Source organism: Mytilus galloprovincialis, chromosome 1 (genome assembly GCF_965363235.1).
Source record: "Mytilus galloprovincialis chromosome 1, xbMytGall1.hap1.1, whole genome shotgun sequence".
Classification (NCBI taxonomy): domain Eukaryota; kingdom Metazoa; phylum Mollusca; class Bivalvia; order Mytilida; family Mytilidae; genus Mytilus; species Mytilus galloprovincialis.
Genome location: NC_134838.1, coordinates 10,536,016 through 10,562,173, shown reverse-complemented (window position 1 = coordinate 10,562,173; position 26,158 = coordinate 10,536,016). Strand labels below are relative to the sequence as shown.

The following is a 26,158-nucleotide window of genomic DNA, read 5'->3' as shown; positions in this document are numbered from 1 at the left end:
TAACCGTAGATTCATATGTTTGAATCATGACGAGAAGATAGTGTATACCTTAACTGGACATTCGATTTATGCACATCGCAGATGCATATGTTTGTGTCATGACGAAAAGATATTGTATACCTAAACTAGCCATTCGATCTATGCACATCGCAGATTGATATGTTTGTGTCATGTAAGAAGATATTGTATACCTAAACAGGCCATTCGATCTATGCACATCGCAGATTCATATGATTTTGTCATGTAAGAAGATATTGTATACCTAAACTGGTCATTCGATCTATGCACATCGCAGATTCATATGTTTGTGTCATGTAAGAAAATATTATATACCTAAACTAGCCATTCGATCTATGCACATCGCAGATTCATATGTTTGTGTCATGTAAGAAGATATTGTATACCTAAACTGGTCATTCGATCTATGCTCATCGCAGATTCATATGTTTGTGTCATGTAAGAAGATATTGTATACCTAAACTGGCCATTCGATCTATGCACATCGCAGATTCATATGTTTGTGTCATGTAAGAAGATATTGTATACCTAAACTGGCCATTAGATCTATGCACATCGCAGATTCATATGTTTGTGTCATGTCAGAAGATATAGTATACCTAAACTGGCCATTCGATCTATGCATATCGCAGATTCATATGTTTGTGTCATGATGAGAAGATATTGTATATCTAAACTGACCATTTGATCTATGCACATCGCAGATTCATATGTTTGTGTCATGACGAGAAGATATTGTATACCTAAACTGGCCATTTGATCTATGCACATCGCAGATTCATATGTTTGTGTCATGATGAGAAAATATTGTAAACCTAAACTGGCTATTTGATCTATGCACATTTATATTTTAGGCTGTTCGTGTACATACGTAATCAATTGCAACATTTTTATCCTTATTTTTAACCTTAATTTAATATGTTTATACCATGACGTAGAAGATATCGTTAATCAAAACTGGCGATCTAAGTACATTTATATTTTAGGGTGTTCGTGTAACAATTAATTCATTCATTCATTCATTCATTCATTGAACCATAGGTTGGGCATTTTTTTCACAAGGAAAAGCGAAGCTTAAAATACGATTATAAATGTCTAATTCATTGCTAAATGAAAACAGATTTACGGCTGCCACGGATTATCTTTGATTATTGTAGGACAAATACAGCAACTTACTCAGTACGTAAGATGCCATTTGGCTGTTTCGTTTTAATAAAAACGTTAGATATTTTAACATATTATCAAATTCAATAATAAGTTTTAAAAAACTCACACTCTTTTACCCACAAAATGTTCTTTTTATCCAATGTTATCACATTCTGAGTCGATGTTAACATGGTACACCGAATGCATATATATAAGTATGCCTGTGAGTCCTTGGTCATTTTGGACCTTTTACAGCTGACTAAGCAGTTTTGGATTTCTCATTGTCGAATAGATACAATACCGTTTGACGTCACTTTGTATTGTTGTCAAAGACGAGCACATCAGTCCGCGAAATTTTCGCTAAAAAAAATATGAACATCGAATAATAGCTAAAATTGGCCGAGTTTTTTTTTATACATATGTCATCTACGTATACAAACCGGAAAAGAGAGTTAAATGAAGCTTCTTATTTGTTTACATTTTTCTACGAAATTTCTGTATGAAGTCAGACTCATATTATGTTGGTACCCGGTACTACGTTCTATGTATTAGCTGATAGTTATATTTATATGTGTAGTATACTGAATATTATTATCGGTAACCAACCTAGACTCATATGAATTAAGGGACAATTCGGCAAAAAGCGGAATACAGTTGGTTCCCATACGAATACAGAGTGTGTTTTGAAAACACGTCCTCCATACGTAAAAATATGTGGTCAATCAAGAAATCAAGTCAGTTTCAGATTTATTATTTTTAATCAGATTGAGTTTTTGTTTTTAAAGCACGATTTATGGCTACGAGTACCATGCCTGTAGAAAGCACAAGGTCAGATGAAAAATGGAAGATATGCGTTTGAAAGTGAATTTGCATGTGAATGACAACTAATTAAATTGATTGATGATGTAACTGACAGCAATTTATATGATGGAAACCGAACTATTCTCTTATAATTGCATCTGTTTGTACGTACACCTGTGTAAACATTGCACCTTTCGAGCACAAACTCTCAACATTTGAGATGATGGTCAACCAGCTGACAGTGTCCAAGTAATGGACGAAGAAGAGATCAGGTGGTAAGATTGACAAGGAAACAACTATCCACCTTGGGACAAGTGACGTTAATGTAAGGAATACCATAGGTCCCCGTTTTGCCGTCAATCATGAACAAAACTCATACCGTATGTTCAACTTTAATTGGCCTTGACATGACAAAATGTGAAACAGTCAAACAAAGAAACCAACGGTCTGCTTTACTTACTGTTGAAATAATAAAGCATGCAAATCAAGAGTTTAAATGAGTTCTTGCACCTAAAAAATATAATGAACTAAAGTAAATAGACTGTTATTCCGCCTACCAATTGAATATAGATGTCAGTCTCAATAACACTTTAATGAATTCATATGTTATGAATGAACAATAATACATTAGATCTTTTATTAATGTCAGCTGTCCTGTTTCCAGCAACTAAACTCTTCAAACTTTAGGGTTAGGGTTAGGGTTAGGGTTAGGGTTAGGGTTAATTTAATAAGCAGATTTCAATATCTTGACTGACTTTGTAAATATCCTAAAGTAGCATAGCATATACACAGAAATACGTAAGACTATGCCATACACCTTGTGAACCCGTTTGAAAGGAAATAAACATCTTCTTTGTATTCATAAATTAAACATTAAAAAAAAATTACAATATTGTCTTGTTTTCTGATCACGTTAAATTTCTTAAAACAAACTAACTCATGTTTGTATTTCTTTTTAACTGTTCAGAAGCCACTAAAATATATGTACCATGAACAGATGAACATGAACCCCATTATTGTTAATTCATACGGAAGTATAATTTAACAAACACACTGGATAAACCAACGTTCTGTTTTATATACAAATAAATATCAAGTTAACCGATGTTTTAATGAATAATTTGTACAACAAAAAATGAAATCATAACACTTAATCAAAATCTGGTCAATATTTCGTAACTAAGTGAATATCCCCTACTTATCAGTCAATTTGATTTGAAAATTGTCATTTTATCAGATTTTGTTTTCTTTAAAAGACAGAATAATAAACAATTTCAGTTATTTTCAGCCCTTTTTGAAAATTGAAACACTCACCCAATGCCACAAATTCAGTTGTGTTCAAACCTATTGATTACAATCAATTACGATCTGTTCAGTCTATGTTTTGTTCTTAACATGTATACATCCACATCATACTTAATTGTCTCAAAAAATAAAGAACAGTACTGAATTGACTGCAAGCAAAGTTTCGAACAGTTCATAACCCCGCCACATTATTTATGTATGTGCCTGCCCCAAGTCAGGAGCCTGTAATTAAGTGGTTGTCGTTTGTTTATGTGTTACATATTTGTTTTTCGTTCATTTTTTAAATATAAATAAGTTTAAAAAAAACCAACATTTTTCTTACTGATGTTTATTTACATTACGCAGATTAACTCTGATTTATATACTGGTTACCAATGTAGATGTCAAATTGGTGTCATTCATAACAATTATACGGAATCCACATTATATATGCGATCATTCTTGGTTGAAATTAATATTACTAACACTACAGGGAGAGCACTCTTTAAAAATCACCTACACGTTTTAATCACATTGTATTGTTAATTAAATATTAAGCTTCTCAATGATCAAAAATAAGTGTTTGTCAAACTGCTATGTGATCAACGAAAATGAAAATTAAACGAACCAAATTAATATAAGTCAAGGTTTTGGATACCACCTTAATATTACACTTTTGGAAGCCATAGTGAGCTAAAGTAAACAGACGGTTATCCCGCCTACCTAATGAATTGAAATATCAGTTTTAATTACAATGTCTGATGATCTCACAGCCAAACAAGGTTTACAAGCAAAACATTTAAATTATTGACTTATTTCAATTGTAACAGTAAACAACAAAAAAAGCACCCAACAAACACAAACGAATATGACAACAATCACTATATGGAAGGATGAAACGTTGCCTAATCATCTCACAGTGAAATATCAAGAACTCAATTTTACTGAAAGCTTCTTACAACAACAACTAATCGATACATCATGTTCGCCAAGCTAGGCTGCTATATCAGTCAGCGTGCAATATTTTATACTCGTGATGTTCTATAAAAATTTGCAATTTACCATGAAACCCTTCGAATTAAACCAAACATAAAAGATCAAGACAAAACATAAAGCCATGAATATTACTGAAATGACAATAAATTTAAATCAGAGTAATGTTTTTTATGCATCCATTCATACCACCACACACTTACATCTATTTATATTTTATATTAATATCAGCCGTCCTCTTTCCAGCAGATAAATGTAATAGCTTCGGAATTTAATATGCAGAAATCAATACCACCAAAGACTTCGTTAATATCCTATAGCAGCATAGAGTATACATAGTAATATGTAGAACTATAACATACTCCTTGTTCACCTGTTGAAAAGAAAATCAACATCTTTTTGTGTATTCCGAAAAATCAAAATTCAAAGCATATCACAACTTTAGATTGTTTTCTGATCACGTCATATTTCTTACAACAATAATGTTATTTAAGGTAGATCATAAGTATATTTTTTGAGACAGAGTTTTCTAATAATTTGCCAAAATGAAGAATTTTATATGCTTTTTTCAAAAATATAATAAAAAGTATAGGTCATTGTGCTATTTTTCCAGCTATGAGTCGTTGAAAATTTCCTAAATGGTTAGTTTGTTCATGAAAAAGCACATTAGTGTGCATAAAAAAATTCTATGAGATAAAATTTTGAAATAAATTGTGAGACGATAGATTTCATAATATGTTTAAAGAAAATAAAAAGAAAACATGGTGTCATCGAACTATTTTTCTTGCTACAAGTCAAAATAAAAAAAATTCCTATAAGCTAAGTATAAATTGTGTACTAAAAGAGTTATCTCTCTTAAATGGCTCATTTAAAAAGAATGATTTAAAAAAAAAAAAAAAAATTGATATTTGTTTGAATATTTTAAATAATAAATGTCTCCAAATTTGCAGATTTGGGCAAATAATTAGACTGATTTTGTACTGTGATTGCACAATCCAAGATGGCGATAAACCATGAATCTACCTTAACTGCACCTAAACCACTAACATACATGTAATATGAACATGTTCGACATTATGTACAAATAGATCCTTTTTGTAAATTCACAAGGAAGTATAATGTTACAAACACACTAGATAAACCAGCGTTCTTTTTGTACAACAAAATATCAAATTAACCGATGTTTAAATGAATAATTCAATGGAAAAATAATGAATTTCTAACCATAAATCAAATCTGTTAATAATCCATAACTAGGTGAATGTCCCTTACTTGTCAGCCAAATTAGTTTGAAACTGTCATTTTATCAGATTTTGATCTTCTTCAAAAGCCGGTATGATAAATAATTTTATATCTTCAGTCTTTTTGAAAATTGAAATAGTTTAGCATGCAAAGCCGTAAATTCAGTAGTGTTCAAATATATTGATTACAATTAATTAAGATCTGTTCAGTTTATGTTTTGAAAGTTCAGTAACTGTTCTTAACATGTATACATCCACATCATACTAACTGTCTGAAAAGATAAAGAACAATTAGGAGATAACTGTATTGTATTTTAAGCTACGACGTCATCAAATGGGGATTTGATGGTCGCACATTAAGTTTACTGGCGACGCGTTAGCAGAGACAGTAAACGGGTATTTGCGACCATCAAATCCCAAATTGATGCCGTCGGAGCTTAAAATACAATATTGTTATCTCCATTCTAGTAAAACTGACAGAAAACAACGTTAAAACATGTATTTAAAATCTGTGATATGCCGTCTGCGCTTGCGCGTACGTCCCATAGCATCAATTGTCAATTGATGCCATGTAAGAAAGTGACGTTATCCAATCAAAATGAACGTTACAAACGTTGTTGCATTAGAATACTGAATTGACTGCAAGCAAACTTCTAACAGTACATAATGTACTACAGTGAATGATATCTTTCCCACACATTGCGAATTGATCAAACGAAACCATTGTTTTTTTCAAATACCTGATATTCACAACATATTTGATCTGAGTCGAAAACAATTACTTATAATTTGATAATTGTTGATTCCTACACAACTGTCTTGATTTTGTCTTATTCATAGACTGTGTAACTTACTACTGCATTGCATACTGGTAGACAATCAAGTGGATATGTGATACCAAGTGACAATGTACTTTTATTTTACCTGAATCATGTTTAATGAGAATCGACTTTTAAAGGAAATCATTTAATTAGTAAAACCAAGTTATATTACATTCCTTATAATATTATCAGTCCAACAAGACAACAACGTCATGATATGATGAACTATGCTTGCTAATATATAAATATGGATTTGTATTTGGTTTCACAATAATCGTAATGTAATTAAAAGCATTATACTGGGAAGATATAATTTTTCGAAGTCGTGTATAAACATAACTTTTAAAATATCAAGGATTTCCAAATTGTCTCATAAACATACGATGAACTAATGTGCAAATCATATAGTCTGACTTTTTCTGGTTGCTGTTTCCTTGCCATATACCCCATATATCATATCATTGAATATATGATTGCTTGACACCAGCAATATCGTGGTAGTTTTTTCTTTAACGTATAAACAACGGCTTCCGTAATTTGATTTATTGATCGATAAAATGATTGATTGATTTTAATAGTGTTTGAAACGCCCAGTGATATATATTAAATATGTACTTGTATATTCAGGACGATAACACATTTACTATATAAGAATATCCTTTGTATGCTTTGTTATATAACATTACCTGCACATTGCTTTTGATTGAATATATAAGGCCGTGTTCAAACAAAACGCATGTTTACATTTAATTAAATGTAATGTACATGTTTGGCTTTATAAATATTTTGATATGAGCGTCACTGTAGACGAAACACGGGTCTGGCGTACTAAACTATAATCCTGGTACCTTAGATAACTATTTACACCTCTGGGTCGATGCCACTGCTGGTGGACGTTTCGTCCTTGAGAGTATCATCAGCCCAGTAGTCAACACTTCGGTGTTGACATGAATATCAATAAAGTGTTCATTTTTATAAATTTCCTGTATACAAAACTCTAAACTTTTTGAAAAACTAAGGATTTGCTTATCCCAGGCATAGATTACCTTAGCCGTATTTGGCCCAACTTTTTGGAATTTTGGATCCCAAATGCTCTTCAACTTTGAACATGTTTGGCTATATAAATATTTTGACATGAGCGTCACCGAAGAGTCTTATGTAGACGAAACGCGCGTCTGGCGTACTAAACTATAATCCTGGTACCTTTGATAATTATTTACACCACTGGCTCCTTTATGAAAGCCATTTTGACATTTGTAGCAGTTTAAAGATACTGAAGGTGTCACGATTACGCACTAGAAAACGTAGGCTGCAGCAGAGTGCTCACAGACGAAGAAAAAGGATTAAGATATTAGGGATCGCTTCATTTTTATCTTTTCTGTTTCTTTCAAATGATATTTCTTCTCCACGGAGTATTTATCAAAGAGAGATGTATATGCTTTTTTTAATTTCTATGTGTATTTTAACGGATCGGAGATACTAGACAAACAATACAATTTACCTCACACTTTTTTAGTAATGCATTTATTTAATCGTTATTTGAGTAAAGACTAGTGGCAAATATTCCCGTGTACGTCCAGTTGATTCGGGAAGGCCTTTTCAAATGAAATATGTGTTCGGCAATAATAAAGCTTTGAGTCTTGATAAGAGGTTAATAAAGCTACTTAAAGAGTTTTTTTTATAACAAATAAGTATATCACGTTTAGACAAATATTTCTGTAAAGAACTTTATTAATAATTGTTATGAATATCATTTTTGTTAAGAAATATCGTTCCTTCCTAAAATATACTTGGTAAAATTAAAGTTCTAAATGCCTAGTTTTGTGAACACTTAACCTACACAAGGCTTAAATTGCCTATCGACTGCATGAGGACAAAACATGATTGAAACTACATGTAAACATTAAGTTTTATCAATGGGAACGTAATTGTGTTTAGTTTACGTGTGAGTTACACAAACACAACACCAAAGTTAGGTTAATCTGAACGCGGCCTAAGTTCACATGGTCACGATGTGTAGAACACCTTAGACACATGATTCTGAATATAAGTTGCCATGTGTTGCCGCTTCTTTTGAATATCGCGTATTTGGTGTAAAACATAAAATTATATAACAAATTTGTTTTGAGGTTACATAACAGTATTACTGATGTGTTATATTCAAAGGAAATAATACAATTATGAAGAAAAAACATATGGACAATCGTCGAATTCATTTATTAGCTTCCTTGCAACAGTACAAACAAGATAACATAATGACGAAACAAACAATCAAGTGTTTCTGTATATGATTTATCACATTTCCCTTTTACATTCAGAACAAATAGGAGAAATTACGACACTTCATAAGGGACTTTCCGATACGAAATTGATAAGAAGTTTGTTACTTTGTTATTTAACTTTTTAGAGAAAGAACGTCAATTTGAAAAATCAGAAAGTCGCAATAAACATTTAGACCCACTGTTCTAGAAACAAATTAAAAAAATATCCATAAACATTTAGACCCTCAGTTCGAAAAAAACGCAGGAGGTATCTATAAACCATCAGACACACGAAAACAGGCAACATGATACGAAATTAAAAGGCCGCCAGTACTTACAATAGTTGATACAAATCTGTTTTCGAGCATACTTTTACTTTTAAATAAAGAGTTATATCAGGTTTATTTTTAATCTTTATATTTTGTTAGAGACAAGAAGTACTAACTTCGTAGTGCATAAATTATTTACACTGGCAGTTTTCAAACAATACTCACATTATGAATAAACGTAATTTTACTTTTATTACCAAATACTGCATAGAAGGTTGACATTTATAACGTTTCAAATTATACTTGTTTACCTAAATCATGTTGCTATTTTATTTACAATTTAATTCGGGATAAAATCATATGTTTAGTGTATGTGTACTTGATTTTGTTAAGATGTCTTTTGGGTGAGTTAAGCTATTTTAATTGATATTTTGTGTATGTGTGTCTTTCTATGGTATGATTTTACATTCAGGTTAGGGTGAACATGATGAAGGTTGTCATCTTTAAAAAACGTTAAAACTCGCTGCATTTGTTTGTTGGTTATCCTGTTTGAATGGTTTACGCTAGCCATTTTGGGGCCTTTATAGGTTGCTGTTAGGTATGAACCTAGGCTCTGTGTGGTATAACGTACTTATAATGGTTAACTTTTACGAATTGTTACTAGGATACATTGACACTCATACCACATCTTCTTATATCTATGTATGTGTTTTAAAAAGGAAAAGTGTTAAAACGGATTTGGACGGAAGGATATATATATATGCTTACAGATTTTCTCATGAAATCTTGAAAATTTCAGAAGTTGCTTTGGAAACAACTGTATGTTAAATTCCTGTTTCTTTAATTCTTTTTTTTCTTTTGTGTGAATTTTGATATTAGCATCACTGATGAGTCTTATGTAGACGAAATGCGCATCTGGTGAACTAAATTAAAATCCTGGTACCTTTGATTACTATTTAGATGAATTAAACGGTCGTTTTGATCCTAACATGATCTATTAAGGCGAATGGTACTGTTCAGAAACTTTGCTATCAATCACAGCTGTTTATTTTCTATTTAGACAACTCCGTATGATGTTGATGTGTACATGTTAGTATCAATGATAACTGAACAGTCTGAATATAAACTGAATATATCTTATTTATATGTAATCAATCTGTCTGAACAATACTGAATTAACTGCATTTAATGAATCTTACAAATAACTTAAAGACTGAAAATAAAAATCTGATCAAAATGACTGTTTCAGATCAGAATTGATTGGCTTGAAGGGGACATTCGCCTAGTCGCAAATTATATGATTCAATGCTAGAATTTCATTTGTTCACTTCTCATTTTCAAAATATTGTTTTGACATTTCATTGAACATATACACCTTTGGTTAATCCAGTGTGTGATCTACGTTATCCTTTTTTTGAATTTACAAAAAAAATGGCTCCATCTATCTATGTGCATATGTCCGTGTTACATGTATATTTTAGTGGCTTAGATACAGTTTATGAGAAAAAACATGAATTCGATAATTTCTATTTTGTAATTTGTAATAAGAAACAAATGGTGATCAAAAACAGTACATTGCAAAGATTTTTTTTAAATGTTCAACTAAGAAATACAAAGTAGATGTATATTTCCACAAGGCGTATGCCATATTTCTACGTAATACTATGTATATTGTGTGTTATGTTAGGATATTTATGAAGTCAGGCTGGCCACGTATTTAAATCGGCTATTAGATTTCGATTTTACTAGTTGCTCGAAACAGGACGGCTGATATTGATAAAAGATTCAATGTGCATGGATAAAATATAAATTCTTTTAAAGTTTTTGGTGGTATGAACGGATACATAATAAACATGCCTCTGGTTTGAATTTTATTGCAATTTCAGCCCTGTTTATGGCTGTATGTTTTGTCTTGATCTTTTTTGTCTGGTGTAATTAGAAGAATTATATGGTAAATTGCAAAATAGTGGTGTATAATTAAGAAATAATTCATGGAAGCCATAGATTGTTGGAAATTTACACATGGCCTGGGCCGTGATATTCGAATTTTATCCTGAGCGTTGACGAGGGATAAAATTAACGAATATCACGGCCCAGGCCATGTGTAAATTTCCAACAATCTATGGCTTCCATGAATTATTTCGATTCTATTAGGACAAATACGGTCATTAAAAAACTGAAGCGATGGTAGACATGCTGTGTGTGTGGCTGTTCTTTTTTTTACTCCCGGTTCAAAAAAGCTCAAACATTCATAAAATCTGTAGCTTGCATGGATTGTTTCGTGAATAACCGCTAGAAAAAAATCTGTTTAATTCTTTAAATTCTCAAATCCAACATTTACCATTTTTAATTCACATGTTTTTCTCGTAAGCTACCTTCGAAACTAAAGTTGACATTTCGTAACTAAGGAGCCGCCATGTTGAATTGCTGAAATCAGTAAAATAATTTAATATGCGAAATATGCAATAGAATAGAAAACAAAACAAAACCTACCTTACAAATCAACGTTAATACAATATTATACGAATTTCGATGGTTCACGTATCAGAAAACGTTCAACTGTAGAGTTTTCATTTGTATGACGTCATGTTTTGAAATGACTTAAATGCGTCAAAATAATTAAAAGACTTTCGCGGAATTTTATTTTATTTTTATTTTGTTGATTTTTCCGAGCTCTTATGCATTGCTTCTTTTTATTATGCATCAAAATAAGAGTTATTTGGTATTTTTTTAACTGCAATTTTTAAAACAATAAAATCGGCAAATGATTTTCAAATAGGTTCCATTACATGTGGATTTACGTGGGAAGTATATCGTAACAGCCATTATTATGTATATCTCTGAGTCTGCGCTAAGTATAGATATATGGAGAATTTTATCACGGTGTTGTTTACAAAGCGAAAGAAGCACGTCATATTAGAATGATTAAGAATAACACGAGTAAAAAAAAAGTAGTGTACGCTGATTGATACAAATAAAGGCAACGGTGGTATACCGCTGTTCGAAATTCATAAATTGAGAAAAAAAAGAAATCTGGGTTACAAACTATAACTGAGGGAAACACATCAAATATTTGAGGAGAACTACAACACAACAGCAAAAAAACAACATTAAAATGTAACACACACAGAAACGAACTACAATATAACAATGGCCATTTTCCTGACTTGGTACAGGATATTTTAATAAAACACAAATGAAGGGTTGAACCTAGTTAAATGGCATGCCAAAAGGCTAGCTTTGAGCACATGATGTATCGGTAAGTTGTAATTGGCTTTGAAGGAGGTTGCAGTAAATGTGTGTTTTTTACTGTCCCATGATAGTGAGGTGATTGGAAGCTCTCAATCACTTTTAACCCGGCCATTAAATGATTGCTGTCTTGTTTTTCTATTAACTGTCAAGTAAATTTGCATCCTTAACAACAACAAAAAAGACAAGTACTGAAGTAGTACAGATCTGAATCATTTGAGAGTACTAACTGAATGCTAGTTGACTGTTTGATATTTTGTCAAATGAGGGTCAGTTAACATTGAACATACGATAGTGTTCTTCATCATTGACGGCTATACGGGACCTATGGTATTCCTTACATTAACGTCATTTATCCTATGGTGGATAGTTGTTTCATTGTCAATCATACCACCTAGTTTTTTTTGGTCAATGAAGTGGTCATTGTCAACTTGGTTTAGGAGTTTGAGCATAAAAGGTGCAATGTATATACATGTGTGAGTAAAATCAGATGCCAACATGAGATAATATGTCAGTTTTCATTTTTATAAATTTCCTGTTAACAAAACTTTGAATTTTTCGAAAAACTAAGGATGTTCTTATCCCAGGCATAGATTACCTTTGCCGTATTAGGCACAACTTTTTGGAACTTTGAATCCTTAATGCTCTTCGACTTTGTACTTGTTTGGCTTGATAAATATTTTGATATGAGCGTCACTGATGAGTCTTATGTAGACGAAACGTGCGTCTGGCGTACTAAATTAAAATCCTGGTACCTTTGATAACTATTTACACCACTGGGTCGATGCCATTGCTGGTGGACGTTTCGCCCCCGAGGGTATCACCAGCCCAGTAGTCAACACTTCGGTGTTGACATGAATATCAATAATGTGATCATTTTTATAAATTTTCTATTAACAAAACTTTGAATTTTTCGACAAAACTAAGGATGTTCTTATCCCGGGCATAAATTACCTTAGTCGTATTTGGCACAACTTTTTGGAACTATGAATCCTTAATGTTCTTCAACTTTGTACTTGTTTGGCTTTATATATGTTTTGATATGAGCGTCATTGATGAGTCTTATTTAGACGAAACGCGCGTCTGGCGTACTAAGTTATAATCCTGGTACCTTTGATAACTATTTGTCATATGAATTGTCTTGAGTTACATCATTGATGAATTCAATTCGTTGTGATTCACATGAAAATCAACAACAACAAAGAAACAACACTTATGTCTGATTTTTGCGAGCTCAAAAATGTCAAGTGAAATTTGATTTTTTGGGTGGGATATACTCTGATCTGAATTTTTTGTACTTTATACAGTTTTAGAATCTATCAAACAGTTTTGTTTATCGTGAAATTGCCAAAAAAAGTTCACACAGATTTTACATTTTCTGCAAGTTTGAGTACTCCTTCTAACCCGTTGTATTTGTCAAATAAAAATGACCATAATATTATCAGTGTTAAGTATTTATTTATTAATGGTAACAATTACAGCTTGAATTAAACATTCGTCTTAGAAATGAGAGATTCAGCTAGCTATAAAACCAGGTTTAATGCGCCATACAAATGAAAGGTTTCGATAGAAACCAAATTTAATCAATCATTTTAACATCATTTGATTTATCACTTTTGTTTTGAATATTCCTCGGAGTTCGGTATTTTTGTTATTGCACTTTTCCTGAGTATGTTTTAAATTTGCTTTAACATTTGAGAACAAAATCACGTATTCATTTTAAACAAACGCAAAGCAAATCTGAAAACTTTTTTTTTATATAACTACCACTGAAGGCAATGAGAAACGCACTGACAACACACTTTCATATATATTGCATAATATACCATACAGAAGTGTCTAAAATATCTTGATGCAAAAATTAAAAAAAAAAAAGTTGCGATGATACAAAAGTACTAAAGTATGAAGAGGCACTTCTATTGTCCAAATCAATAGCATCTAATGGTTCTGTACCAACAGATATAACAGGTGTATTTGTACCACCATCTCCTTCTGCAACATCGACCAATGTAGTAATAATAATAACATGCTCTTTTTTGGATGCCGTGTTCTGCAAGTATAAGAAAAATGGCTTAAATAGATACTGATCATTCATGTACTATTGTCAATTTAGCAGTATATTTAGTTGCAATAAAGTGCTAGGTTTTGCTAGCCACCAGACCAGACTCACTAAATTTCATCAATATAATCGAACTATTAACAACCGTTATACAAGTTTAGCTAGCTTTATAAACAGGTTAACCTATCAATTTCTGCGGAAATACCTGTACCAACTTCGGAAAAGACAGTTGTTTTCAATTAGTGTTGTTGGTTGATAAAGTATAAAGTTTGATTTGTAGCTCCCCTATTTGGGTTTACCAAGGAGTTGTTTTTGTTATACTTTTTTATAGTCAATTTGTATTTAGCTTTTGCTGATATTTTGTATCTAAATACTTCAAGTCCGAAGAACCTAAACGAGTCTTGTATTTTTTTTATTTTAACTTTCTTTGCGGGACTGCACGATTGAGGAGTTGTTTTTTGTTTGCCACACATTTTTTGTAAATATTTTATGCATCTAAGGAGAATATTTAACAACTTTATTTCTTGGGAAACTCTTCTATAAAGTTACCGATTAAATTGAAACTTAAAAGGCATACCTGTGTTACAATGAACAGCCTTAACATAAGCAATATCTAAATCTCCACACTCTTCTTTGATTTCTGCTTTGGTGTCATTCGGGATGCTTTCGTCATCTTCAAAAGCTTCATGGCATGTTTTGGAATCTGAAGGGTCCTGTGAAGGAAAATCAATTAACAAGGTTAATGATATATATTTAGTATCGTCTCACATAATATGAAATAAGAATTTCTAAGATAACTAAGTTATTTTTGAAAACAAAATTTGTAGAGTTTAGATAGTCTAGAAATATGCATGCTTGCGTAAGTATTATTTTCTTCATTCATAGTCAATAACTATTTTCAATATATGGTTGTGAAAAGCAAGACATTTCTACAAACTCTGAATATTGACACCAAAGCAATCCTTTAGTATTTTAAATGAATTTTAATTTACAATAGTGTCCACACCAGATGCTTGTGTTTTTTTTTATCAACAACCATTGATTTAAAGGTCTCGTAATTTGAAATTTTAAATAATGATTTTCCATTAGACGAGAATCGGTGCTTCGGACGAAGAGATGTCTCATTTGCACTCGTGCAACATCTTCTCATATATAAATTATTTATAACAAAAACTCTGGTTGCAAACCAATAACATAAATGTCACAATTGAATCATTGGAGAACTGTCATGCAAAGTTCTGTAAAAACTGGTTTTGAAGGGATTTAATTATGTGAATCCTTGTTTGGTCAGTTTCATTTCCCTTGAAAACATTTGTTGACATTTATTTGTATTTACCTCATAAAACTTAACATTGCAGGTTCCGTTGTACTTGATGATTGAATACTCCTAAAAGAACCAAAGGAAAATGAATAAGAATGCTTGATATAAGTGACCATTTTAACATTATTACATCAATGAAAGAAGATTATAAGCCATGTCGTCTAAAAGACTCAGTTTTGTTGACACATAAATAATTGTTTTAAGTATATGTAGCTACAGTGTTCACGTATGTTTGTTCATAAAATTGAAATGAAGACTGAGTATTGAGAATATAATCATTTGCATGTGTATGCTTAGTTTTAATATTACATTACATGATGGTGATGGTAGTAAACTATAAATAGCTTTGATACATTAAGGTTAAGGTACGACAATAGCTGTAATATTGACAATGTGTAAAATAGCCCGTTGGAATAAAACGAAAGAAATTAAACTTTTTATAAGAGAAGATCTAACAGTTAAACAAATTGGTATAATTCAATTGTATACATCTGGTTCTATGAACTTTAAAAATTTACTAAAGATGCATAATTCAGGATATTTTGCATCTCGTATGCGTGTTTTCACCAACTTGACAGTATGGAGCCTCGATATATTTGTAGATTTTGAAATATAGACATATTCGAATAGAACAGTTGATTGTACGTGCAGCAATTCTGCAGAAAAAACTCAACAGAAAGATAGAAGATTAAATCTGCATCTCTGCCCCTTACCGACCTTTTTTTTTTTAATTAAATCTAAAATAATGGGCAATAATTTCATCGAGAAGAGAAATTGGAGTTTATCATTTCATGTTCGGTCCTATTTAAATTGATTTTCTTTCTTGAAAACATATAAAACAAAATATATTTATACATAAATTGTCATCTTACTTTGTCTTTACTGGTAATTTCGTCTGCCAGTATAACACCATCTTTCTTGATTATTGCAATATCTGTGTTCCCTATTTCAACATCAATGACGTCATATTCCCCACCTTTATTGTCTTTCAATACGTTTTCTGATACCTGTTAATTACATCTTAATTAGTTACTGTTCAATTTTTCACAGAGTTTCATTCGTATTCAAACATATACATGAATGTGTCTTACATGTGTTTTGACATGCATAATCTATCTTTAATTTTGCATCAATATGAAGGCAAAAGTAGTATACCGGTGTTCAAAAGTCATAAATCGATTGATGACAGTTTACGTTCTATAATTAATTTAAACGTAACAATAAAAGATTTTCGGAGTTCAGTATTTCTGTGATTTATTTTGTACACACAAGAAGTCATATATATGAAATATGAAATGAAAATTAAGAATGTGTCAAAGAGACAACCATCCGACCAAAAAGTATAAACAGACCAAGGCCATCACTGGATCTTCGACATAGCGGATGCAACTTTAGCAAAAACATACTCACGTTCAGTGACATTTGAAGTCATACTAACTTTGAATCATATAAATGAAGTAAAATATAAAAAACCATACAAGACTAACAAAATCAAGAGGCTCCTGAATTGGGACAGGCGCAAATATACGGCGGGGTTAAACGTATTCTGTTAGGTTGCAACCCTCTCCTACACCTGAAGCCAATGTTAAATAAACAAACACAAAGCAATCTGCACATACAAACTCAGTTTAAAAGAAATCTGATGTCAGGAAAGGAAACAGAAGAAACAAAACAAAGGACAATGCATAAATTAACAAAAGACTACTACCAGTTACTGACATGCCAGCTCCAGACCTCTATAAAAATAATTGTATGATATGTATTCATCATATGAAAATGAAGCACACTCCGATCGGTTATAAAATCGTAGGATGTATGAGAGCATTATAACCCGAATCTGCTAGCAAACTGATTGTTATGTATTATCGTTAATCATTTTAACGAGATGTTTTTTCTCGATTGAGCCGCTACGGTATCGCTATATTGCCTGTGTTAAAGATGATGATTTTATTGATATCGAAACGTGCTCACTTAGTTTCTAGCGATAATTGTTCATATAAATATACTGTGGTGCGAAAAGAAATTATCAGTCAGTAAGATAAAAGAAAATTTCGTAACTTAGCGACAAATGTATTTGTTTCCAATGACAAAATACTATGAGTGAATCAATGTTATTTCCCAAAAAACTGCCAGGTCAAATGACCTGACAAAGTATCGTCACTATATCCATATGAAAAACTCATTACCTTCGATGCTTCAAACATACTGGCACTCAACAAAATGAACGATAAAACTATCCATCTATACATTTTCTCACTACAAAAGATAGTTGATCATGAAATAATAAAACCTGTCATGCTTATCAATATTTTCTAAACGAATTTAACCTACAGAAGGGCTTAACAATTCATTGCGACTTTTGACATATCTATTGCTGACCATTATTTTGATTAATCTAACAAAATATGTTTTAATTCGATCTACGAATGCACATATTGCATTGAATTTAAGCCAATCAAACCTTCTGTATATGCAATTTACAAATAATCTTTGTATTTTAATGTAGGATTGTATGCCTTTGACTAAATAAAGTTTTTATTAACATACTTATAGTGCCTAACAAGATTTTGTGAGGTAGACGAAATTGACTTTAAAACGATCGTATTGACTTTTGATGTGCAGAAATAGGCAGATCGGACATATTTTGACTTTAGTTACTTACTTCTTAAGTTTGGGATTAATTGTAATCAACATATTCCAATGAGACTGAAAAATGCTTTTTTTTATTATGATAAATAATAATTTTACCTGCCGTAGTCGTGCGTAAAATATATTTCGGTATTTCTCTTACGATAATGACTTGTTTAATGGAACAAAACGTATTATTTGTAAACTTTCTCTTAACTCTTCACAATAGGCTTTTAAAAAATAACCTTTCAACTGTATATTCCGAAAATTTTGTGAAAATCGAATAAGTGGCAATTCTTAGCTTTCATACCTTAACTTTCATTGATAAAACATAATATTGACTCGTCCAGTGTCCAGTTTGAAGGTCATTTTAGTTATTGTACACATTCATGCACGTTCTAATTAATCAATAGTCATGTATGAAAAGCATAAACAAGTTTGAAGGTAAACTAATAACAACTTAATCCAATCAAATTGCCTACGATTCAATAACAATGACCAGTCCACATCATAAAAATGTATAGGGGTAAACTGGGTAGGGAGAAAATGTCAGATATATTAAGTTCATTATTTTGCAATAACGAGTAAAAATTTGTTAACCAATAGATTTGTTATAATTTCATAAACATGTCGTTATGTATTGGTATAGTTTTTGGATCTTTCATTAGCGTATTTAAGGCTGTAGAAAGTTTGGCCTTCAAAAGTCAACATAATCATTGACTTTATAAAGAAAATTCGCCTTTTTAAAACATTGAATGTTTCACAAATAATACGCGACAACAAAGCAAAATCTTTTCTTAAAACACTGCAAAAAAAATAATTCTGATTGATGCAGTGGTATTGTCATAAATTGCACTGGAGTGAACAGTGGTACATCAAACGTCGAATTCCCTCACACAATGTTATCACACACTATAGTTGATGTGTAGATACATATATTATCGAATTATAAACAATATATTGATAAATCAATATACTTACTGTCAGTATCGAATCACCCTTGTGGTATTTAAATACCTATTGCCTGACCAGTATAAAAAATTGTCAACACAATTTGTCCATTTAAATTGTACAAAAGGTATTGTGAGAGCTCATAAACAGGTGGTCATTTTACTACCCAGAAACAATCTTCACTATTCCTATAAGGTAAAATTTAAATGACCAATGACCTGAATAGACTATTCTATTTAGATATGGGACATTTTAAGCCATTTCTTTTTGTGTCTCTAAATAGTCGAGATGGAAATTTCAATCAGTGAATTTAGTTTATAAAAAAAGTAGAAATATGTTTGCTTCATGGTGTTTTTAATGTGGGATGTATTTTAAGTTTTCTGATTCATGATATGGAATTAAGTGTTTTTGAAATGGATTTTTTTGGATAGCCAATCTAATTGTGAATAATTTCACAAGATGAATTATGTGTGGCTTGGTGTTCTCTAATGGGATATATTTTTATGTTGTATTACGATTTCTGAAATGGAATAGTAGTGATACTAAGTTTCATTTAATATTCAGGATCTACTTCAATTGGGATAACTGTTTAAAATATATTAAAAAGTACAAATGGCTTAGTGAATAGAAATTTCAGTGCTTTATTCTTCATTATGAAAGTGGGATTTATCAGCAATGATTCAATTGTGATTGTAAGCAAAATACATAAATTTACAATGAATATCTTTAAAAGAAAAAAACATATAGTGAATCAGTGTATATAAAGTGCGAATCCAGCTAGTTCATTTTTACTGTTATATGCGGGTATGTCTATTGTAGAATAAAGGATCATGGGAAAACTGTATTTGTTTACGTTTTGAAAATATCAAGTTAAAGGATTTTAAGTTAAGTTTTAACATATTTTCATTGTGATATGTCTTTATAATATACAAACATAGCATTAAACTTCAAATAAGTGTTATAAAGCATCATAATATAGCATATCGATTATTGAAAGCGATCCATTTTAACTATAGATGCGATGAATTATCACTGTTAGTGCAGTCATTATTAATGTAGAATTTTCAAAGATGCGAGGAATTTTTATTGTAGAATTATGTGATAAATGCACTTGCAACAAATGAAAAAAAACTTAGTTGATGACTTTAGGATTTATGATACATGTATTTTCCAATTGAAATACAAACTTCTCATTCATTCTTCATCAAATATATAGCTTTTCAAACTTGTAACAAAAGCGATTCTCAAAATGTCATATTGTATTCTTCAGATTACGTTTCTCCTTGATTTTAACTTATATAGTGAATCACTGGAGCGTGACAGCAGCGGTCCCTCTTAAGCAGTCAGTGGGCCCCTACTTATGAAAAATTCTAGATCCGCGAATGGATGCTACCACAGAGGTAAAACCATGCACATTTTGGTTATTGTACACGAAATGCATGCTACAATTCATTTTTGTTGATTTTAGACCCTTTGGAACTCTATGTGGGCTATTTCAGCAACTAGGCAAACAATCCCCAAACTTGATACATGGTCAGATTCAGCATGTCAACGAATTCCAAATATCTATATTAAAGGACTTTTGTCTATAAATTTGGACCCCACAAAATTGAAAAAGGGACCAAAAATATGAAAAAATGCATGCATCGGATACTTTTGTTATTAAAAAGTACTTTTGTTATTGAAGGCATGACTGTAACAATAGGATGAATATACAAAAATATCTTTTTCTGGGGTCTCATTGGGGGGTTCTGATCCCGGATCCCGCTTACTGTTTTGGCAGATTCCCGTATTCCGCTTATTGTTTTGTCAGATTCCCGTATCCCGCTTATACTATGCAGTTCTAATTTTTTTGTAATTATCCGTGTCCCGCTAGACTTCATTTCCCGTTTTTTTCTACACAATCATTTGACTTTCACCTGTCACGCTTGCAAAAAATCGGCAATCCGGCGTGACGCTTATACCCAAATGCGACCCACTATTTTACTCTATTTTGACTCATATAAAGCCCATTATAAATATATTAAAAAAGTAGCGTAGATTTTGTCATCCCTTTTTATCCCGTCTCGTTTCGTTTTTGAGCCATATAGATGTCGTATGTGACAATGAGACAACTCTCCATCCGAGTCACAATTCATAAAAGTAGACCATTATACGTCAAAATACGGTCTTCAACATGGAGTCTTGGCTCACACCGAACAGCAAGTTATAAAGGGCTCCAGTGTAAAACCTTTTAAACGGGAAAACAAAGGTGCAATCTATATCAAGATGTACGTTATTAGTGGTGAAGTGTCATGGAAATGGATAAAAAAAAATAAGGATAAAGATCTCTATACGCTTTATAAGAAACTAAATGGAATACATTTGAAATAAATGTTATTTCTATTGAATTTAGTAGAGTGTTTTAAAACAAAACTTTTATCCGTAAGTTAAATTTTATCAAATCTTTCTCTTACTTTATCTATTATTTGAGCAAGTTGGCTAAATTAAGGCTTTACAGCTAATTTCCTAATGCATGTAAAGCAAAACTTTTGTTGGCTTGCTTGCTTTGTTTGTATAATTGTTTATACAAACTTTGTAAATAAGATTGACATTTTTAAACAATATGAATAGGCATAGTTTAACCTGTATCTTTAATATTTGAATTAAATTGGGTGTTATCATAATGATTAACCAATAAAAAAAGCAAGCAAATCAACTAAAGTCTTGCTCTACATGCTTAAAGAAATGAGCTGTAATAGATAAAAAAAAATGATAATTATACAGTGAAAATGCACCGCATATACAATACTAATGATTCGCTCCACAGTTAAAATGAAAGAATAGTATCATTATTCGACAGTAAACATGACTAGCATTACGAAATCATCATAGTGGAATTTAGTTAAATATGAAGAAACTGAATGACAAAACATATTCTACGTTATACAACTTTAATAATTGTATTAAAATGAATATTTTTTACTGCAACAACATCTCACCTGTAAGTTATAAAACACCTGCACGATCTGTTCGTGAAATGTCCTAAAAAATCACCTATTTTGGTATATATTTCACAGTTGGATGGCTTTAGGCGCGATAAATCCCGCTCGCAACTCTTACTTTGTTTTATTAGTATTATGTATTTCTGAACATATACATTTTAACTATTTTTCTTCATTTTCTTCAAAAATTAAAAAAAGTTCGTCTGTTTATTTATCATTCTACATTAGACATTTATAGCATATACAGTAAAAATGATATTTTAGGATCCGCACTTTACATACACTGGTGAATTAAATGTAGAATGCCCCATACCTAAATAGAATATTTCATTCAGGATAATTTACATGAAGAAAACAAGCTAGCTATCATTCATTTAAATTAGCTCTGTCAAAAACAAACCAGGTAAATCTACAGGTATTTAAATGACCACATGTTGATAATAGCTCTCACAATACCTTTTTGTACATTTTAAATGGACAAACTGTATTGACAATTTTTTAAACTGGTCAGGCAATAGGTAATTCACTACTACAAAGGTTATTGGATAGCCACAGTAAAAATAAAAAGTAAAAATAATTACAAACTTACAATTTTGAATTAACAGCTGTTCTTATTTGTTGTTTAAATGACCTGTAAATTTGAGAAACTATGTTAAAAATGAAACGAGCGTTCAAATGCATAGTACAACAATTTGTGGAAAAGGATTTGATAAACTCTGTTCAGTGTACACAAGGACACTTTAAATTTTATTGTATAACTTACTTTACACCAATTGCAGATACTTTTGATATACTAAGCTAGAGTTTATTCGCTTATTATAGCTAATAGAATGTTTTGTTTTTTATGAGTGAAAACAAATTGCTTAAGTTTTAGCCGATGCAATTTCGTAAAACCCTTTTCCAGGGTCAGTTGCCTTAATTCCAAATGCGCTTTGACTTAATCATGTTACCCTATTACTATGAAGTTATAACTAATTGATAATAAAAAACAATGCAATAACTCTATTACAAAAGAAATCGGACAATATTTAACCAAAATTAATATATAAGATATTTGATAAAAATACCTAAACATGTGGCGCCATTTTTTGTCTTAATCTCTCCGTGTAAAAGTGGTAGTGTAGATATGCCAAGATCACAAACTCAATTCTCAAGTTAAAATATATAAGCCATTAATATAAAGGTAATAGTTCTATTATTAAGTTAAAACGTTATACTGCTTTGTTTTAAAGAAAAATGAACAAAAAATAATAAAATACGAGAAGCTAAATTTGATCAAATATATTCAGCAAATGGGATACTTATACATTATTCTTGTTTTTTTACACAATAATGCAACTTATAATATTTTATATTGTGCTTCAAAAATGTTTTGGTAGTTTGCTAATCATATAAAGTAAGTACATTTAAATTAAAGTTGAATGAACATTTTTTGCATTTATGTAGCAATATTTGAGGATTTGGCAAATTAATAGTAGTCTTTCGTTTTTTGTAATACTAAACAAATATTTGCATGTCCTTTTTTCTAACTTTATGAAAAAACTAAACTGATCATTTGTGATTCTATAAGGCTGAATAACAATGCGCTACCTCAACGAGTCGTACGTTTGTAAAGACATTAACAGTAAAAACCTTTGTTTGAAACCTGTATTTGAATATGGCGAGAACCTATCGTCTGCTATATTCATTGACAAGCTGTTTGGCATTGTCAAAAAATGTTGTAGTTGACAAAAGTTAACAAATACTATCCTATTTAAATGTCGACTAATGAATGATTTTCAAAAAATTGAGCATGAAGTATACAACGACATTTAAATGACCTAATCGATCAAAAACTCGCTGGAACAAAAAACTATTTTTTAGCTAATTAATCTATATAATTTTGATATAACGTACCTTTTCTTTCCTTTGCTGAATGTCTGAAGATTATATCTGCAGCTTAATATAGTCACCTTCATGTGTTCCTTGTTGAAGTACAAGCCAATCAGATTCTTCTGGGTTTTCAATATTTGAAGATATGTCGCAATAGAGTTTTGTTCCTGATTCGATACTTAGAAAAGAATTTAATACCTTTCATATTATCTTTACTATAAAAAAATTTAAATGGGGGGAAAATGGTTTAGGTAGATACCCCATTTGAACCGCAAACTTATGAATACTCATCATTTCGCAATACAAATACAGTTAATCCTTTTTCTTCACATTGAGATTAATGCTTGACTACTTTGCAAGTGAAAATTCATCACACACAACGCGTCTCTTACGATATCTTTAAAATTTTTTAATCCAAATGATGTGTTAATTGAAGGTAACAGGTACGTAAATGGCTTGTCCTGCGATTTTTAAAAGAAATTGTATGCACGTAGAACTTATTAAAGGATAATGAAAAATCGAAAAATTAAGTTGGTCACCGGTCTAATTTCCGAGTTCCAGGCATTTGAAAATGGTAATGAAACAACAAAAAGTACATAGACATAACGTCAAATTTGAACCAAAAATAAGACATTTGAAGCTTTTGTTTGTTCTGCAGTTTAAACCAATCATACGATTTTTTTTTATAAAAATCAAATGTTTTTAAGGTATTATTTTCCTTTCTTTTGATATATAATTTTCATGGGGTTACCGAACTTCTCTTTCATATATCAGCCGTTGAAAAGGTGTTGTTGACGGGATAAGAGAGAGAAAAATTATGACGTCGACGAAAGGATTATGCAACGTCAAGGCTATTTCATCAGAATTGTATTTTAGACAACGACTGCCTCATTATAATTTGTTTGCTTATTCAAATGCGCTATAGAGCATATCATCCTGCCTGGAAAAAGGATTGATTACCTATTATTGTTTTTTCAGTGATTATACGAGGTCCAAAGTATTTATAACTTCACAAATAATACACGATTGTCTTGAAGTATAGATGTTGCGTACTGACGTTGTTTATCATCTTAAAAACGTGTTACATTATTCTTTTATCTGTCTTTATTAATATTACTTTTACTGTTAAAGTTTGTATTTTGAGATATCCTTTTGAAGTAACTCTGTGCTTATGTATCCCATCATACTTTGAACGACAAAATTATTTTATGATATGACTCTGTACTTATGTAACTTGTCATACTTTGAATGACAAAATTATTTTATTTATTAATATTACTTTTACTGTTAACCCACTTTTTTGTGATATACATTTGACGTGACTCTGTACTTATGTATACCGTCATACTTTGAACCACACTATTATTTTATTTATTATCATTACTTTAACTGTTAATTCAGTTTTTGTTATATCTGTGTTGCGTGACTGTATTTATGCATCACGTATTACTGTTAACGACAAAATTATTTTATGTCTACCTGTGCGAATTTCAAACGCGCAATTTAACACCAGTACTCAAAACCCTACTTCCTTGATGGGTGCATTTTTCATAGACAAATAAAATCGTATAATATAATCAATATGAGGATGTTAATTTGATGTATGGCTTTTTATGCTTCTTCGTTACATTTGTTGTTTTTATAGTTATTAAGATGATAACACAATGTTGACTGCTGTACCCCTATTTTTGAAATTTTTACCTATTGTGTCTGTTTGTTTTTTTCATGCATCGGTGACAATATAATGGAATTTGATGCGACTGTCATACAAGTGAGAGGTTTAGCTAGCTATAAAACCAGGTTCAATCCACCATTTTCTACATTTGAAAATGCCTGTACCAAGTCAGGAATATGACATTTCTTGTCCATTTGTTTTTGATGCGTTTTGTTGTTTGATTTTGCCTTGTGGTTGTGGACTTTCCGAATTGATTTTCCTCTGAGTTCGGTATTTTTGTGATTTTACTTGTTTCGAAGGGTTTTAACGTATGCATTATATGTTGCAGAGATTGGAAATCACCAACAGCATTATGGACCTCGTTATTTATGCCAACAATATTCATATATAAAAAAGAAGATGTGGTATGATTGCCGATGAGACAACTATCCACAAAAGAATAATCATGTTCGTACTTCAGAATTTTTTGAATGTTTTGCGAAAATTGAGAAGAAATACGTACAGCAAAAATAAAAAACTCTAATTCTAAATGTTTATAGCAGCATTTGCACATTTATATAAACGGTATCAACTGAAATCGAAATA

The 26,158-nt window shown here is 31.2% G+C and overlaps 1 protein-coding gene across 2 annotated transcripts; it reads right to left on the bottom strand.

Moving 5' to 3' along the window:
* Nucleotides 1–13,521: 13,521 nt before the first annotated feature.
* LOC143065071 (uncharacterized) lies at nt 13,522–24,022 on the bottom strand. Of its 2 annotated transcripts, none has more exons than XM_076238391.1 (7): nt 23,923–24,022; nt 22,616–22,657; nt 17,650–17,719; nt 16,336–16,470; nt 15,479–15,529; nt 14,720–14,855; nt 13,522–14,133 (listed from the first exon to the last, which is right to left on the bottom strand). In XM_076238391.1, the coding sequence occupies exons 1-7, from the start codon at nt 23,982–23,984 to the stop codon at nt 14,012–14,014; spliced, it is 618 nt and encodes a 205-aa protein (XP_076094506.1). In that variant the 5' UTR covers nt 23,985–24,022; the 3' UTR covers nt 13,522–14,011. The 2 variants fall into 2 exon arrangements, with proteins under 2 accessions (XP_076094506.1, XP_076094517.1); XM_076238402.1 differs by lacking the exon at nt 23,923–24,022 and adding an exon at nt 23,094–23,116.
* Between the last annotated feature and the right edge of the window lie 2,136 nt (nt 24,023–26,158).

Excerpts from the sequence above, each read along its gene's own strand:
- LOC143065071 (XM_076238391.1), bottom strand. The coding sequence starts at position 23,984 with ATGAAGGTGACTATATTAAGCTGCAGATATAATCTTCAGACATTCAGC. Across the intron at positions 14,856-15,478 it reads GCAATGTTAAGTTTTATGAG|GACCCTTCAGATTCCAAAAC; the intron begins GTAAATACAAAT and ends TTTCCTTCACAG. Across the intron at positions 14,134-14,719 it reads GGCTGTTCATTGTAACACAG|AACACGGCATCCAAAAAAGA; the intron begins GTATGCCTTTTA and ends TTATACTTGCAG.